The sequence below is a fragment of the Anopheles stephensi genome, chromosome 2, assembly GCF_013141755.1.
Source record: "Anopheles stephensi strain Indian chromosome 2, UCI_ANSTEP_V1.0, whole genome shotgun sequence".
In the NCBI taxonomy this organism is placed as follows: domain Eukaryota; kingdom Metazoa; phylum Arthropoda; class Insecta; order Diptera; family Culicidae; genus Anopheles; species Anopheles stephensi.
The window spans coordinates 79981757-79999162 of record NC_050202.1 but is presented as its reverse complement, the minus strand read 5'-3'; the positions used below and the strand labels follow the sequence as shown (position 1 = coordinate 79999162).

Below are 17406 nucleotides of genomic sequence, written 5' to 3'. Positions count from 1 at the left end.
ATCTGCTTACCGTTGCATAAGAGTACTGCCGGGGAGGCAGCAACAGCGAAGCACTATTGGACAAACCAAACCTAATGAACGGCCACAACGTGCAAGGCACCTTTGACAGGTTCGAAACGTTCCACCTTTTTGGCAGCGCGTGTGCTGGGTGTGTGCATGATTTGGACACGCTGCAGTTCACATGGCCCGTTCGGACGACCCGTTCGATGTCGCGCTCTCATTACTGACATTTAAACCATTCATAAGTGATTGCGGCCATACCACCGCCAACCGTGTCTGTCATGCGGGGAGCGCTATTTTTAAACCCACATCCGCCGCAGGTCAGACCTCATGCCGACGACGCGGTCGTTGTCGGTTCGTCATACACACTTCGCTTGCGTGAGTTCATAATTCATCTATTTATTGTATTTATAGATGGTACCGGCCAGATATTGAAACTGACTTCGGTCAGTCAGGGTCCGTGGTGGTGGTTGACCGGATCCGGTGAACCAGAGAGATCAGCGTAAGGGTATGCCCCGTCCCAGCCCGGGATGCCCGTGTCCTTGTCTGTACCGTGAGTGCGTTTTGCATAATTGAAAACCTTCCTGCATTGGAATGATCCACTGTGTGTGATTCCGGGACCACCAACCTCACCTCGAGGTAGGGGTCATTTTTACGCGTTTGTTTTTTAAGCCGCATACTTTCCATCTATTTCTGTGCCTTTGGACATAGATTAAAATAGGACGCAAACATGGGAATGGCTGATGAACAATGGTTTGTTTCCTGTTCCATGACTTTGGTCTGGACGTTAGAAATAGATAATCAATAAAATTGAAAAGAAAGGGCAAGCTAACCATTGACACTGAGAGTCAATGTGACAGTGCAAGGTCTCTTCGTCGTTATCGATCGACGCTATCCGAACTAGGTGCTGGTGCTTATCGACTAACAACGTTGTACTAGAAGATGCTTTTTGTGTTTGGTAATTGAATTGATTTTTTCTTCTTATTACAGGCATTATTTCGATTCTTTTGATCACTCCCTTGTTCAATTTTTATTTAATTTTTCATTTATTCTCGTTACTGTATCCTTCTAGATTGTATCCCGAAAGCCACTGTTGAGATCTGCGTCCTCATCACGTCTGTCCCTAAAACACACGTTTGTAGGCTAAAGAATGCAACACACCTGTTGCACTCCACATACTCTGAACGCTATCTGAAGCGTGTTCAACAATTTCCCTAAGCGTTAGACCCAGCAGTGAATGGCGAGCAGTGAAACAGGATCATTTATACTCATCTTTTGGTTTAAAATGTACATCATGAAGACTGTTTTAGTTAAGAAACGTTTTAGCTAGGATTATTTTAATTTGTTTTAGTTTTTTTTGCGTGTAGTCCGCAGCTGGGGAAGAGCAGGCTATTGTAAGGAAATCTTGATTTGATTGGCGAGATGTCCGTTCCTCAATTAGGTTAAGTTCCTAAACTCATCAGCATAACTCCAGCCGTTATGTATTAGGTTTCCTTTTTGCGACGAATTATTTTAAATAAGTTATAATTACATTTCGCTCCTCAGATTAGAGGTCCATTCATGCCGCTCAATGTGAAAAACACAACCACAAGCAAAAAAATGGAAGTGTGTTTTCACTCATCACAACAAATGATCATATTCTGACAGTGCAGCTAGCTGGTGGTAGCTTACAAATTGTTCACGCCTAGAAAACCCACACAGCAAAGCAAGCGTACGTTGCAATTTGCCTCTTTTTTCTCTTATTTTAAAGGAGAAAAAAAAACATTCATGTGATTTTCTTTCCGGACATTGAATTTCGGTCCGCTCGGCTGTCTTGGACCCCGTCTTGGGGTTGGTGTAATGGGAAAAGGGAACGTGAAAAACCCGATCCATCAATCAAGAACGATCGTACGTTGGGTTTTGTTTTTTCCCCATTCACCCTTGTCTTAATTTTGCCAACAACCCGGGAGGATTTGGTGTAGGTTGGTAATATTATTGCGCTATTCTTAGCCGCGCAGCGCTCAATGTGTCAGTCACGTTTCGTTTACCAAGTGCCATGCAGTTGGGCGGACGGCTTCTGGGCCTAATTCCTTCACGGCTCGTAATGCTGCCTCCATGGGAGCGTTTTTAACGCGCGAAAGATAAATTATTGAACACCGATCGTCTGGGTCAGTGGTCGGCAAAGACCGTTACACCGGGTAGGGGCGATATGTAATTTAAAATATTTAAATTTTAATCGCCAAACTGTCGACCACTGACTGAGTGGATAACGTTTTGGAGCGGTCAATATTTATAGTACAAAATACCCGTACTTCCACGTTTGTTTGAAGGTGCTTTTGTGGCTGATAAAACAGTAAACCCGTAATCGTCTTTTCCTTTCTCGTCTGGTCAATTAGTTTCTTTACGTATTTGTTTCAAATACCCATCACGTATCACAACTGTGCTTCATTTATGTTTGGCTGAATTTGCTTCAAATTGATATATTTCCTTTCCATATCTGTTTACGCTTTCGTTATGCTCATTCACATCTAATGCGTTTGTATGTATTCAGTGTTATAGCTTCCCACAAAAAAGGGCATAATAAAATAGAGCAAAAGACAAAGCTCGCACATCTTCCAATAATGAAGCCTTGAATGCAAATGGGAATTTATGTTTTATGGTCATGAATTCGTACGAATAGAAAAAGGTGTTGAAAGTATGCTTAAACCGCATGTTATGCCGTGTTTAACGTGTTGAAGTTTTCTGTCACACAGCGTGGAAAGGAATAGCAGCAAGCAAAAAACAAAAAACAAACACTAAACTTGGAATGGTCTTCGATTTTGTTGTTGACACAGTTTAGAGGGAAAATCACATTCAGTAATTGCTGTTTGCAGTAATTAAATATTATGTTGTTTAGTAGCGCTTCAATGACAACCGTTGGTAATAGGAACGTAGCAAGGCTTCAAATCTTAACTCGAAAGGGCTTTAGATTAAAAATATATATTTCCCCCATTCCCCCATTCTGTCTGCTCATGTGTTTCCTCTGGCACACTATAGAACGTTTCCCGTTTCACTGCCTTGTGCTCGGTTTATCCTCTTGCAACAAGTTCAAACTCGTTAGCGCTTGACGGGTTTGCTATTAACGTTAGCATATTAACTCCCACCGCCTCCGGTGGTGAAAAGTTAGCTTAGAGATATAAGTTTGTTTGTTCGTCCGTTCATCAAATATACATATTTTGTAAATTCAGTAGACTTCTGAACATACAAACGTTTTGTATCGTAGTATAAATTTTTCAATGTTACATATTTTAGAAATGCTGTTTTTTTCTTTGGTTTTGTTTTCTTCAATTCCCAACAATATCGAAGCAATGGGCCAGTGGTGGTAACATTGTTTTGAGTATTGTGCTACTTGCATATGTTCACACTGAATGTTTCCAATTTTGCAAGCAACGTACAGTTGTACCATAATGAGGCTATATAGTACAGCAAAACGTATTCCACGCATGCCAAAACTCTACTTATTGCTAATCGTTCCATTCGGGTAATAATAGCCTAGCAAAGATTATTCTAGACGTAGAGTTTCGTTATTCTATCACAAATATGGTTTTTTGTGTGAGTGTATATGTGTTGAGCTCGTACTTCTTTCCATCACACAACAAAAAATAAAAAATAGAAACATAATCAATACCAGAGATGATTTTTGAGCAGGTTTTTTTAATCAATTTTCATGCTATTAATAGAGTTGTAGTGAGCGTGTTTTCTCCTTTTTTCAATCGCCTTAATGTCTTTTCCTTTCCCTTTCACAATGAAATGAACATGCATTTTGCTCGGGTTTGTTCAAATAGCTACATTATGTATGAAAAAAAGTACGATCTGCTAGTGAGAGGCATTGTTGAAAGGGGTTATTATAAAAAAAATTGGAACACAATTTGCTTTGCTTCTACATTTTTGACAATACTCAACCACCGTTCGTAGAGATTCATTTTGTGTTAATAATCCAATTTTTGAAATACTAAGTATAGATAAATTTCACTTCGAAAACCATATTGTAAATGAACTATGAATGAAAAATATTAATAACCACAAAAATAGAGAGAATCGAGTGATCTCTACCGTGTGGAAAAAGAAAACGCTAAAACACAGAAACGTATATAAAGAAAACTAAACAAAAGACAAACATATCGTATTTGAGCGCTCCAAAGCTCAAACTAGAAGCAAAAGTCTTACAAGAGGAGAAGCAAAATTCGAAATACGAATTCAACCTAGTGTTACACACGGCTCGAATGTAGTAATCAGTACGATAAGCTAAATAAGGTAACCAACGTTCTTCCATAACAAAAAACAACCATATATTTATATTAGAGCAATGCTGCAGATCAGAAAATGAAACTGTTACTATAAATGAGTGAAAGTGAAGCAAATTAGATGCAAATAAAGTAAAGCAAACAAAAGGAAAGGAGAAGACACGTGAAAAGGTGTAAAAGGAAAAGAAAACCCAATCCACAAAAAATGAACGAGCTGCAAATTTATATCTCTAAGTGAACTATTTCGAGAGTGAGAAAAACGAGCTAATGAGAATAAAAAACAAACCGATCTTTTCCTCACCTTGAGGAGTATAGAAAGAGGAAAAATTACTTAAAAACAGGTCAAGCGTAACGAGGAATAATTTATGCGGCGGCTAAAGAGCTAAGCTTTTACTTTCGACCGAAATACTCCTCTTATAGATGGATTGAATGGTCGGATTTTCCTTCCTTTTTTTTTTTTTTGAAAAGTTCGGTTTCCGCTTGGTTTCGCATTGAGCTCACTCATGGTACAAACACACGATACAGGCAGACACACCGAGCATAGCGAGAAATCATGTAGTTTTGAAGCATTTTCTACAGCACACGGGGAAAGCTTCGTTCCTACCTCAAAACGCTGAGGTGCAACATAGGGATGTGATGTTTAACGCGTTTTGTTTTTCCTCTCTGTAACGCATTACAAAGGAGACAATGCCGGCAACAAAAAACACGCTTAAGTTCTATCGGAGGTGGGATATAAGGACGCTCTTTTATCAGAACCCTATGAACCCACAAGGCTAGTGACGTACGGCAATGGGACTCGTTTGGTATAGTTTTATGAGTTGTTTGTTTAACGCTTAGAAAGGAAACTGCTGAAACGCTGAACACACCATGTGGACCAATCTCAAAACCGAGATCATTGCAAGTATAGACATTCCTCCATCAAAAGGAAAGGAAAGCCCATCACTGCGAGACAGAAAGCTTCCACCAACACTGTGCACCGACGAGGAAGGTTCGTGATACCGAACACGTGTACTCTATGTAAAATAGGCTTTGTGTGTGTGCAACGTGTTGCATAAGAGAAGAAGTGTAAAATGTGTGTAATGGAATAAACGGGGGCGTTCGTAAAGCCAGGTGCTTACACACACCGCAGGGGCACAAAAACACCTTAAGAAACACACTAAAAATTATCCCATCGAATTTTGAATCTTAGGTTTTGAGCCATTTTTAATACGGAAGAGAAGCTGCGTGTATGTTAGCTATAATGTTACAGTGTGGCTCCTCCATAGGTAGTTTACGAGGCAAAGGGAGAGAGCCGTTCTTGTAGCGAATGTTTGAGCTTGTAAAACTTACTGATGGATGGACAGTGCGGAAGTTGTAAATGTTGTACTAGAAGTTTCCTTTCGTTTCTGTTCAAGTGCATGATGCACGATCGATTAGAGGAAACAAGAAAAGAAACAGCAAATGTACATAGAATGTTTGGTGAAGAAACTGTAATGACATGCGTTGATGTGAGTTGAACAACTGGACAAACTGATCGCCTATGGGCTACCAGAGGCTGGGCAGGACCGACTAATGTTCGACGCTTTACCGACACGGCGAACAGAAAAGTATGATCTACTACACACAACACATTACAACCCTTATGTGCTATGCGCTTCGTGACGAGATGGCAAAAATTTGCAACCAATATGCAAAGACCAATAATTGTTGGCTTTTTATATTCACTTCGCTTTGAAAACCCTCCCTTTGTAACTGAGGCAGGAAAGGAGGTAGGTGTAGGGAAAGGATGTAAGAAGGGGGCATCGTAAGCCTCCCGTGTGAAGAGATATATCAAACTGGTTGTTTGTAAGATCCTACTGCTTCGGTTCCTTCGGTTCCATTCGAGGGAAGCGGAGTCCGCGAAGGATATCTTTACTTCTGGGAAAGGAATACGCGAAAATATCATCGGGTGTGTCGGGACTTGATTAACTGCGTTTTCTTCACCTGTCGTTGTTGATAGATTGCCCTGTTTACTTGATACCTAGGTACCACACTCATGGATAGCAAAGATTTAAACATATAAGTGAACAAAAGACAACATGACGCTTTCAAAACATATATATGACTATATATATACACACATACATACAATACACAATTAGTATTTATATTTTTAGGATTTATACTTAAATCTGTGAATTTTATGCTACTACTCTAAATTTAAAAAAGAATGGCATCGTGGTGTGTTCCCGTGGCTCGATATCAGAGGGACAGACAGAGCTAGCAACCTGGATATGTCTGAACACAAGAAAGAAATGCTAGCGGATGTAAGAAAATGTATTCATGAAAGCAATCAATCGACGAGAAAACAGAGCGAGAGAGAGAGAGAGTGAAATGTTGTTCGCGTATCATGAGGTTAGGTTTAAATTTTAGGTACTTAAACACACTTGGGTAACACATTGTGACATTTATGGACAATGTACAGCGAGTGTTACACACGTGGTTTGCATCCTGTCCGCACAGGATGATACAAAAGCAATATCATACGCAGCACGGTTTTTGTGAATTTAAAACAGGTTCATCGTAACAGTGGTGAAGGGGTTGGTGTTGGGAAATTGAAAGACACGTGCACCCTTCGTTGTGAAAATTGACTGGCTATGAAGGTGGGCAAAAGGGTCAAGCAAAAGTTTAGCGATCTCTCCCAACGTACAAAGTTACTAAAGGTCTAGATCAGAATGTGTACGTGTGTGTGTGAAGCTGAGAGTATACCACTTCTAAACTTACGGCCAAAACCATTACACACAGACACATGATCACCTTATTATCGCCAATGGCACGAGAAAGTAAACACGCGCAGGTACAACACACATCCACACACAAAAAAAAAAGGGAAAAACAAATACTATAAACACCCCTGTATGGATAAGGGAAGGGCACACCATACACTGCCGACACAAGTGAAGTGAACAAAATGGCGCGAACTGGGATCGAAAGCGCGATCCGGTGCATAAACGAGCGAAGCAAGCATCCACTCGACAGACAATACTACTAAAGAAAGTAAAAATTTGTTTTCTAATTTCGGGCTTTGTGATTTTTGCGATTGAACCGCAAAGTTAAGTGACGGACGAGCAGTAAGGGCATAGAAATATGATGCTAGAATTTGTAAGACCGCTAGGACCTGATGCGACGAGTTAGACGATTGGTAGCAGGGAGGAGCACGGAGCGTAAGATGAGTATACTGCACCGAGGGTGGGGAAACAGAAAACTCATGTATATTTCCATTATTGCTATTGCTGTTGCTGATAGTAGTGTATATTTAAGACGATATAATTATACATAAACGGGGGAATGAATGTGGGGCGAACATTTAAAAAAAGACAACACAAACGATCTCTTCCGCGGGACTGGTGGGACACATGTTGTGTAAAGAGGAAAAAGAGATCAAAACTAAGACAAAACAAAACCCAACTGCTATTAATTGAAGTGAGCAAAGGAAGAAAGACGAAGCTGCAAACACAAAACCCAAGAGAAAACGGAAAAGCAATAACGTTAGTTATTATTAAAATATGATAATTATTATTATGATACTTATGATTACTATTACCATTATTGTCGATCATGTGATTTTACTGTTCCAACTAACCAGTAGCTACCATTTTTTCGTCATGTGTCGTCATTTGCGATCATTCCAGCTAGGCCGGAATGCGTGAAGCGTGTGCAGAGGCAAACGTTGGCCAAAAAAAAAAAAACGGAGGCAACAGTGTGCTTACAACGTTACCCGTGCATGATTCGCAAAAGCAAAAGCAAAAGAAAAAACAAAGAAACACATACTCAGAACAAGCGCATTGCGTAAGTGCCGTAAAGCAGTGATTGCATACAAAAAAGGGAAAACGAAAAAAAGACAAAACAAAAACACACACTGAAATGAAGTGAGAAAAAAAGTAATAAAGCAAAATAAAAATGAAAAACAAAAACGAAACGTTATCAATATTGGATATTACCTAGAAAGACAAGATAGTAGAAGAACAAAAAGCAAAACAAAAAACAACAAAAACTACCACCACCTACATAATGAACGTAAAAATATCCTCTTTTGCGTACGGCCGAACCACAGTGTTTCGGTTCGGATCGCACACCGGCTGGATGACGCGCGAAACCACAGGTAAAAACGTAATTAGAACACAAAACATACTCATTGATAAACAACAAACTTGTACGCTAGGCAGTGCTTTTATAGTGATTGTACGTTGATTGTAATGGTAGAGTAGTAGCGGCATTAAAAGTAGAAGACTGTACACGTTTGGCACACGTTTGTATATATATATTTAAAAACAAATGAACAAGTTTTTTGGAAATTGTAAGCGAACGGATTGAACAGCAACAAAAAAACAACCAATAGAGTATTATCATCCCCATTCAGACATAGACGACACACCAACAACTGGACATGGTATATGAAGGGAAGAAGAGAGACATTTGGTTTTAGCTTCCTCCTTTCGGCACTGGTGCGTAGAGTAAATGCGGCTGCCTTTGTATCTTCGGTGTACTACCTTGTAGACTTGTGACCCGTTGTACTGTTGTGTGGATGGAGACATTCATGGGCCCTTTGGTGTGTGACTCAAAATCGGTAGAGTACTTAGAGACATGTACTTAACGTATTTAGTTACTTATCCGGGTTCACAACCGCTTCAGGTCACATAAACGCCATCACTCCGTTTTGGACACTGAATTCTTGCTCTGTCCAACTACTTAACTAAAAACACAAAGTCAAATACAACACTGTATTAGTGTGAGCTTAATATCTCAATCTCTAGCAATCTCCAGAGTATCAGCAAAGCCACCTACCACACAACAGTAAACGATTGCGCTTCGTCTTCAGATATTATGATATCTGTCACAAATCATATCCCATACCAGATACGAACTATTTCGACTACCCACAGCAGTTTACGCTGTGCATACGGGACAAAAGAGACACAAAGAACAGTCTTAACCCACGCTTGAAAAGGAATACTAAGCTCATATTCTTCACTAGTTTAAAATAAATCCCATCCGTTAGAAGTTGTTTGATGTTTTGTAATGATCATTGCAATTGTGGTGTGATATGGCGTTTAAGAACATATGGAGCGTCCCTAGGCGTAGTAGTGCTAGTAATTTCTCACGATCATAGCTGTATTGCTCAAGTTTTTGCAATATAATCCTCATTCACGACTTCCGTCGTTATGTAGTAAGATAAAGCCAATCTCTTCAATAACTAGCATTCTTAGTGGGAGAGATTTAGTTCTTCATTCTAGTATTACTTATTTCACGCTCAAAGTAAAAGCATCATTAGTTTGTACGAGACGCCAGTAGATTAGTTTCATCTATCCCCAACACCACCATTTTGCGTGTATGTGGGGATGCGCTTCCCTACACTCCCAGCTCATTAACATGTGCGCACCATTGCGGCCATTTTGTTTGTGAACATGACACAATCGGACAACTCCTGCTGACATGGATCCTACGCTCCTAAAATCCCACCACTCATCACCACCCATCACCACCCATCAACCACCACCAACAATCCCCTGGAACGATCAGCACGATCGAAACGTAAGATAGCAATAAGCGTATGCTCGTTTAATCGCGTTACGTAGTAGCCATTGTGTTTGTGGTGTAGACGCGATAATAAACACTCGCGTACACTCTCTCGCATACACACACACCAGTAGTGGATCGAACAGCAGTCGATTAAAATTGTAGGACAAACAAATCAATGGAATCAAATGCAACAAGGCAGTAATTATATGCAATAAATACTTTGAATCTGTAGCAAACCGTGTACTAGGGCGTTGCTGAGTATCACTGTTATGAGTTTTGTTTGGTCGTGTGCGGAGGTGTACGTCGCGCCTCCGTTAACGCCTCACGCATACCGTTCAGTAGTTTTGCATTACATGGATCTATTACCTACATATAGAGCGGGGACGCACAGAATACTCGTAGTACACTCGTACGCCAGTGTTGTGAATGTTTGGTTTTGAGTTGAATTTTAGTTATCACATCTTTAACGTGTTTTGTAACTCCTTTCTACAGAGCATAAATAGTTTTTACACAAGCAAAACAAAGCGTGGAAGCTAATGCAAACAAGCGCTAGCACAATATTTTCTATCTTCCCAATTCACCCAAAAATTTGCTTAGCTAGTTGTGTTGTGTTTACTATTTTTTCTTTCCACTACCTTCTTACGTCCAAAATTTGTAATAATTAACCGTATAAACAAATATCATTAGAATCGTATAGTCGATACCACCTAGATGAAACGCATATCAATTTGCAATAGCGTGCTCTGTCTCTCTCTCTGTCTCTTTTCTATCATTGTTCTACTAACTAATCTTCAACACTGTGTGCTAGGTAAAAGCAGTAGATACCATTTTATACGGCCATTGTACACATCAACTAGAGACTTGTCTCTTTCGCCCTATGTTCTATTTTCCGTTGATTGTCCCTAATATTCTACTATAATTTTTCTGTTTTTCGGGGTAAACCGCTCTAAATCGGTGCATGATTACACAAACACGTATACCATTACATTTAGATCGTACTTTCGCATCTCAAACGCTTGTTTTTTAGATTGTGGTAAAGATAGAGTAGATGCAAGTAAACAGTATTGTACCCATGCGTACGTCTGTGAGTTGTGCTGCGTAAGGCAAGCAACAGTACGCAATATGTAATGATTAAACAAACAAATAAATAAATCAATTGAAAGAACAATAACTGCAAAATGTAAGAACTTTATAATCGATTTAAATCACAACACCCACACACGAACCCTCTCTCTCTCTCTCTCTATTAACCCTGCAGCAACGACTAAACAGGGTAGTAAACGAGTGTACCGCAAGCGTCTATATGCATGAACGTTATGAACTCAGTATCTATTAAAGAAAAAAAAACTAAAACAAATCGACAAAGACAAAACATAAAATAATAACCTTCAAACAAACAAAAAAATACAACTATAATGTAGCTGTAGCAATACCAGTGTGATTGTATTACTTGAGAGTAGATTTATAATGTATTCAACAATAAATGCATCTAATGTAATCGGACCTTATTTGTACGGTAGAGAAAAACCACCATTGACACTTACACCATACATTTATATATATACACTCTTAGATGCATATGCAACAACAAAAAAAAAAACCCCGGAAGATCAACCATTTTGTAGTAATGTGCGAATGCAACACTGTTCTGTAACACGTAGTTTCGTAGTAGCGCTTAGTATACTCTGTAGTCTGTAGTAGGAAATGGTTAAAACAAAACGTAGTAACTGTACCATTGTGGATGATGTGAATCGAAATCGCAATGTGCTTTGTCCCACAGCTGCACACGTGCTTGCTAAATGTGCTGCACGTACGGCAGTTATTCTGCTGCAAAAACCAAGGCCAACCAAACGAAATAGAGATTGCAAAAAAGAGATCGAAATATATCCGCTGCAAACCACCATAGTTACAAATAGCTCCCCTCGCGACTAACGTACAATATTATCTCTCTTTTATAAAGTTTGACACCTCCACAATCGATTCGGTTACGAGAGCTTAAAGCTTTTCTAGTAAACATTTGTGGTGGAAAAGGCAAATCATCGCTAAAAATCATGCTAAATTATGCAGGTTCTTAGAACAAGTGGTACATCATGGCAATACTCATCGTTTGTAAGATTTTATGACATAAACGCAACTAATGGAGTGATGGAGTTTTTGCTGTAGGCTTTGCTGGGTTTTGTTTCTTTGTGCTAAAGGCATCCACTACAAGCTTACTTCAAACTGTGGGGCTTAGTTTACGTATATACTTTTTTAAATGCAATTAAATTTCATTTTAGTTTCAGTACTTTAGTGCGCTAGTGCGCTAGATATTTTTGATTGTAAATATTTGACACTGTACGTCGTTTAGTTCCTTTAGTTTCCTTCTTAAATTGTACTATTATGCATTGAGTCGTATGACAGACACTTATGTTGATATTAAGGAATCGTAAATCGAATATTTTTTTTACAAAAAACATTATAAAAAAAATAGTTACATAATCTCATTAGAAAGCTTGTAGCTGTTTGGTTGTACTTTTATTTGTGAGTGTTAGCCACAACGCACTCACGTTTCTTCTCTTCAAAAAACACTCACCTACACACCAACATTTGTTAGTAGACACACTGCATACTAAGTATACTATCTATCAGTACATGTCAGATTGTTTTAGAACTGTAGCTCATTTAGTTGGCGACCTAGACACCTCCTCTCTCTCTTTCGCTGTCTCTCCCGTAGCATTGGGTTGGTAGATGCTCTATCTATGAAGTAAACGTTTTTTGTGTAGTGTGTAGCATTATATTTGTAAGCAAAGCATAGAAAAAAACCTTCGCCACATTCGTGCGAGTGGTTCGGAGAATATATGAAAATATTGAAATAAAGTATTACTAGCGAATAAGTGTATAGTGTTTCGTGTTTTGAATGATTATCTCCCTCACATCACCAAAGCAAAGAACATCCGTTTATCATGCATCGAAACTTTGTAAATTTAGTAAAAAAAAATAGCAAATCTGCGGATTGGTTGTTTAGTGTACATTAAACTGTAAAAAAGGCTTCTATTTGATTCTAGAACTCATCGTAGACATGTATCCAAACTCATCTGTTGAACGATTCCCGAGTTAAGAATTTATCAGAACTCATCCCAGAATGCTGTTAGTAGTCTTCCCATATTCACTGGTATTTTAAATCGTCAGTCACTAGCAATTTTATGGTTGGATAATTTAAAATGGTTGCTTGCATAAAATGGCTGTTTTTGTACAGAACATGTACATTAGCGCTTGTTGTTGTTTTGTGGTAAGTAAACGACACTAAGTCGGTATGGAGTATAGACTTTTTATATAGCTGAGATATATTCTACTAATTTCCTCACATATTTATTTAAATACGTAATTTTAAGTTTCAATTTCAGTACCAAAAAGCACCGATAAAAAAAAACCACCAGACAACGACTTCGCAAAACTTAATCTTTTTCATGATTTTCCTTGACTAACTCTATTTAGTAGCAAAAATAAGTTAATACTTTTTTTTCTCTTTGTACAACACTCAATTTCCCGCTGTATTACTTCCCTGTATCACAGTATCGCACACGGTACAAGATTTGGTGTTCATTTGGAACATGACCGATCCGCTGGTGGTTAACCCGGAAATAGAGCTACCACAGTTGGACATCAGCAACAACTACACGACCGACTGTACGATCGAGTACTCGACCGGTAACTTTACCTGTCTGGCGGTAGTGTTTAACCTGCGGAGACGGTTGGGCTATCATCTGTTCCACACCTACATTCCGTCGGCCCTTATCGTCGTCATGTCCTGGATATCGTTCTGGATCAAACCGGAAGCCATCCCGGCACGGGTGACATTGGGCGTTACCTCGCTGCTAACGTTAGGTAAGTTGTTGGGCATTCCCCCGATCCCAACATCCCGGATCGTTCCACCTATTAACCCTCAACAATTCCGCAGCTACACAAAATACGCAATCGCAACAATCGCTCCCACCGGTATCGTACGTGAAAGCCATCGACGTCTGGATGTCGTCCTGTTCCGTGTTTGTGTTTCTCTCGCTGATGGAGTTTGCGGTTGTCAACAACTATATGGGCCCGGTAGCGACGAAAGCTATGAAGGGCTACTCGGACGAGGATCTGTCCGAGGCGATCGACTTTAACAAGAACGGGTACAACAAGGACCACCGCTCGTCGGAGGTGCCCCGGTACGATACGTTCTGCCACGGGCGGGAAACGGCCCTCTGTATCGACAAGTTTTCCCGCTTCTTTTTCCCATTCTCGTTCTTCATACTGAACGTTACCTACTGGACGACGTTCCTGTAAGGTGGGCCGAACTTGCAGGGACTCTACAGATTTGAAGCATTTTAAGCATCTTTGAACGTGCACCGCGATACGATAAAGGGGCAAACGAAACTAGGCGTAGCATATGAACCGTAGGTGTAAGATATTATTGGCCATCGGAATGGCCGATTGGTTTTAGTGGTTAAAAAAAAGCAGTGGTATATAACATAGTTAATAAAATAGTTCTCCTCCAGTAATCCAATAAATCGAATGCTATGGTTTAGAGTATCGTGGTTGTAATTGAAAGAAACGATGCCCATTTCCCTTCAAACGTAAAGGTTTACTTACAGCAGGATTCTTCTTCATATCTGCCATGGTAAAGCCTCGCAAATCCGAGGCGTAATTGTGGGTTGAAGCGAACCGGTGCTGCATAACCTAAAAGAGAAACCAAGAACGTGGTAAAAACATCCAGTGAACAATTACTAGCCATTTGATAGAGGATGTACCTTGCGGTTGTTTGCTTCCAGCAGACGGCGTACGACCGGCGAAGAGATAGCACGGAAAGACATTTTTGATGAGCTGAAATGATAGTTAGGAAACGTTTGTGAACTAGTTTTTGGAAAAAAAAATCATTATATAAAATTATTAAATGAAGTTCATTTTTCATTTATTTTTTTAAGAGATGCATTAGTACAAGTCCTTTGAAGTGAAAGTAGTCACTACAGTCTATCCTAGATGCCAATCTAAAATGTCAATGTTGCGACAAGCAATAAACTGGCGCCAAGATAGTTTTAGTACAGTCTCTCTCTCTCTCTCTCTCTCTCTCTTCTTGGCCTAACGACCCTTTAAGGTCATGCCTGCAATTTCTGGCTTACTATGCTTCATATGATACCACGTAGTTGGATAGTCAGTCCACACTACGGAGAAACGATCCGGAAGGGATTTGAACTCCGGTCTCTTCATGTAAACACCGACGCCGTTGTCACGCCGTTGTTGTTGTAAGTAAGGCTGACTACTTTTCTACGCGTAAAATTAAGTCACAGAAAGCCAGAAATGGCAGGCCAAGACCTCTCGAGGTTGTAGTGACAAGGAAGAAGAAGACGTTTGAGATGGTCCGGTGGCCGAGGCGACAACAGTGCCGGTCTTCAAACGGCTGGGGTTCAAATTTTATCTGGACCGCCTCCCCATACGCAGGGCTGACTACCTTGCTCCGGGTCAACCTAAGTCTCAGATAGTCAGAAATGGCAGGCCAAGACCTCTCAAGGTTGTTTGCCCAGGAAAAAGATCCTACGTTTTCTGGTGTCAGATACTCAGTAACGCAATATGGATTTAAATCCGTATTTTAGCTAATTTCACACTGTGTTTCTCCGATTTCGGTACATGCAGAAAACATTTTTACGGTACATAAATATTCAAGAGTTCAACACCGGCAAAGTATAAAGTAAAAACTCCTCATATTTCATAGAAATTCAGTTCATCAAAAATATATAAAAATGTGAATAACTTATTATGGAAAACCCGTCTTCGAACGGCTCCCTAGCAACAACTTGTAAGTGGAAAGAGCCACCTAACAACAGTCTCAGTGTGCCTCACACATTGCACATTGCAAAATCCACCAACCAAGCAATAAGTGACCAAAAGACCAAGTGACGCGCCTTACTGTCTCCTTCCAAATCATATTGCGTAATCACCAAGAAAAGAACACACACACGCACACACACCAAATAGCACTGAGTTCGTGAAGAATATTCGCAACCCTTGTTCGTTTTGGCACGGATTTTAACCGCTTGAAAACCCACCCGAGATGCACTTTCCCTTTTCTTTTCCTCACTCTCACCGGTACAGTTTGAACCACGTGCTAACGGCACACACACCCACTCACCAGGCCAACGAAAGACTGGAACCAGAATGGCAAGGAGCTTAATCACGCAAATGACGTTATGCAGATAATGGGACGGTTCGCGAAAACGCAACCAGACCGGCCGGTGATACGGTATCGAATGCTGCAAATGTGCTGCGGTGTGAACCCCATTAGCCGGGTACCGCGTGTTTGCAGATTAGAAATTGCGAAAAATAAGAAGCGCAAAAAAATAATAATAATTGCGCTTAGCTCACGTACGCTATTCCGTACCGTTCGGTATGGGTTGGTCCGGAACACATAACCCACCCTTGGCGTACACCCTTAACGGTAAGGTAAACGGGATGGGGAGGACTTAGATAGACACTTATTGGTTTGTTTTGTATCATTTGTGCAATGTGCGATATTATTCACCTGGTCGTTGCTTCGAGCGCGATGGGCTTAGCAGCTTCGTTAACACCCGGAAATAGGCGCGTAAATCGATGCACTGGATGGAATTTGAAACTGAATTTTCGTTGAAAATGATGCGTACCGGGAGTTCAAGACGCGATTGTTCCAACACTCTGAGGTCAGCGATTACTGTGATGAGGCTTTTATGGTTTTTTCCCCCTCAGTCCCACAGACGGTTTGTCGCCGGTTACTTGGATTGGTTTGAATTTCAAATGTACCCTTTCGCTCACAAGGACAACGTCAAACGTCAAGGAATCGTGCGGGGACGAACGATAAGACGAACCGTTTGGGATGCTATTTGAACGACAACTGGGCGCGTGTTGGGTGCGAATGGACTAGAACTGGTGGCGAACAAGCCCAAATCCTCATGCCCATCCATTTGGCTTGCCTGCCTGTCCGCACCACTCTCGACGCACGAATTTTGACCTTTCCCCGTCCTTTTCCCGGTGGTTCTGGTAGCATTTAGGTAGGTAGGAGGAGGTGGGTCGTTGTGCGCGGAAGTGTATCGCGTTGATGCCGGCAACGATACGTAAAGGACGGGGATACACACCAATGCTAGGCAATCAGCTGATACCCACCCCCGAAGAAGGATCTCCGGTACGGTTTGTTTCGGTGCTCAAGGACGTCTGAAGGTCGACTGGTGGGAAAACTGGGCCACGAGCGATAGCCATTTTTTATCCTTTTTTTTTGCTTCTCCGGAGTTACTACTCCGGGTTAGATAATAAGAATTAAAAGAAGAAGCATGTAACAAAATTATTACAATTTTGTTTGAAGCGAAACGCCACCATCAAGCCCCATCATTACAAAACCTTCATCAAGCACGGGGGATTACAAAAAAAGGAGCGCATTCGAGAGCGACACGACGGAAGTGCGAAAAAAAAAAGAATCTGCAAAAACCTTTCGTCCGTCCAATCTAATCTATTCACTTTCGCTTATCGGTAAACTTGGTCGGCTTTGCGGTGGTTGCGTTATCTTTCCCGGGTATTTTTGTGTGTTTGCGAATTGTATCCCCATTGTTGGAGTGAGGGACGAGGGAAG

The 17406-nt window shown here is 40.6% G+C and overlaps 3 protein-coding genes across 25 annotated transcripts in view; 2 read left to right on the top strand and 1 right to left on the bottom strand.

Annotated features, from left to right (window-relative positions):
• Positions 1-11277, top strand: part of LOC118505486 (RNA-binding protein Musashi homolog 2) — an 83483-nt gene extending 72206 nt beyond the window's left edge. For 12 of the 19 annotated variants that reach the window (XM_036041327.1, XM_036041318.1, XM_036041330.1 and 9 more), the window contains one exon: positions 1073-8036. In XM_036041327.1, the coding sequence (XP_035897220.1) occupies positions 1073-1097 (25 nt within the window). In that variant the 3' untranslated portion in view covers positions 1098-8036. Of the gene's footprint in view, positions 1-1072 lie in introns of all 19 variants that reach the window. The other 7 variants (XM_036041315.1, XM_036041312.1, XM_036041314.1 and 4 more) reach the window with 2 other exon arrangements.
• LOC118505489 overlaps positions 1-16700 on the bottom strand; it is a 49451-nt gene extending 32751 nt beyond the window's left edge. The window contains exons 1-3 of one of the 5 annotated variants that reach the window (XM_036041340.1): positions 16333-16700; positions 14567-14639; positions 14409-14495 (exon numbers count right to left, since the gene is read on the bottom strand). In XM_036041340.1, the coding sequence (XP_035897233.1) occupies positions 14409-14495; positions 14567-14629 (150 nt within the window). In that variant the 5' untranslated portion in view covers positions 14630-14639; positions 16333-16700. Of the gene's footprint in view, positions 1-14408; positions 14496-14566; positions 14640-15859; positions 16219-16332 lie in introns of those variants that run through there. The other 4 variants (XM_036041342.1, XM_036041338.1, XM_036041339.1 and 1 more) reach the window with 4 other exon arrangements.
• On the top strand, positions 8434-14326 carry LOC118505488 (glycine receptor subunit alpha-2-like). Its single transcript, XM_036041337.1, has 2 exons — positions 8434-13664; positions 13738-14326. Exons 1-2 carry the CDS (start codon positions 13391-13393, stop codon positions 14100-14102), a joined length of 639 nt encoding a protein of 212 aa, XP_035897230.1. The 5' UTR covers positions 8434-13390; the 3' UTR covers positions 14103-14326.
• Positions 16701-17406: the final 706 nt, after the last annotated feature.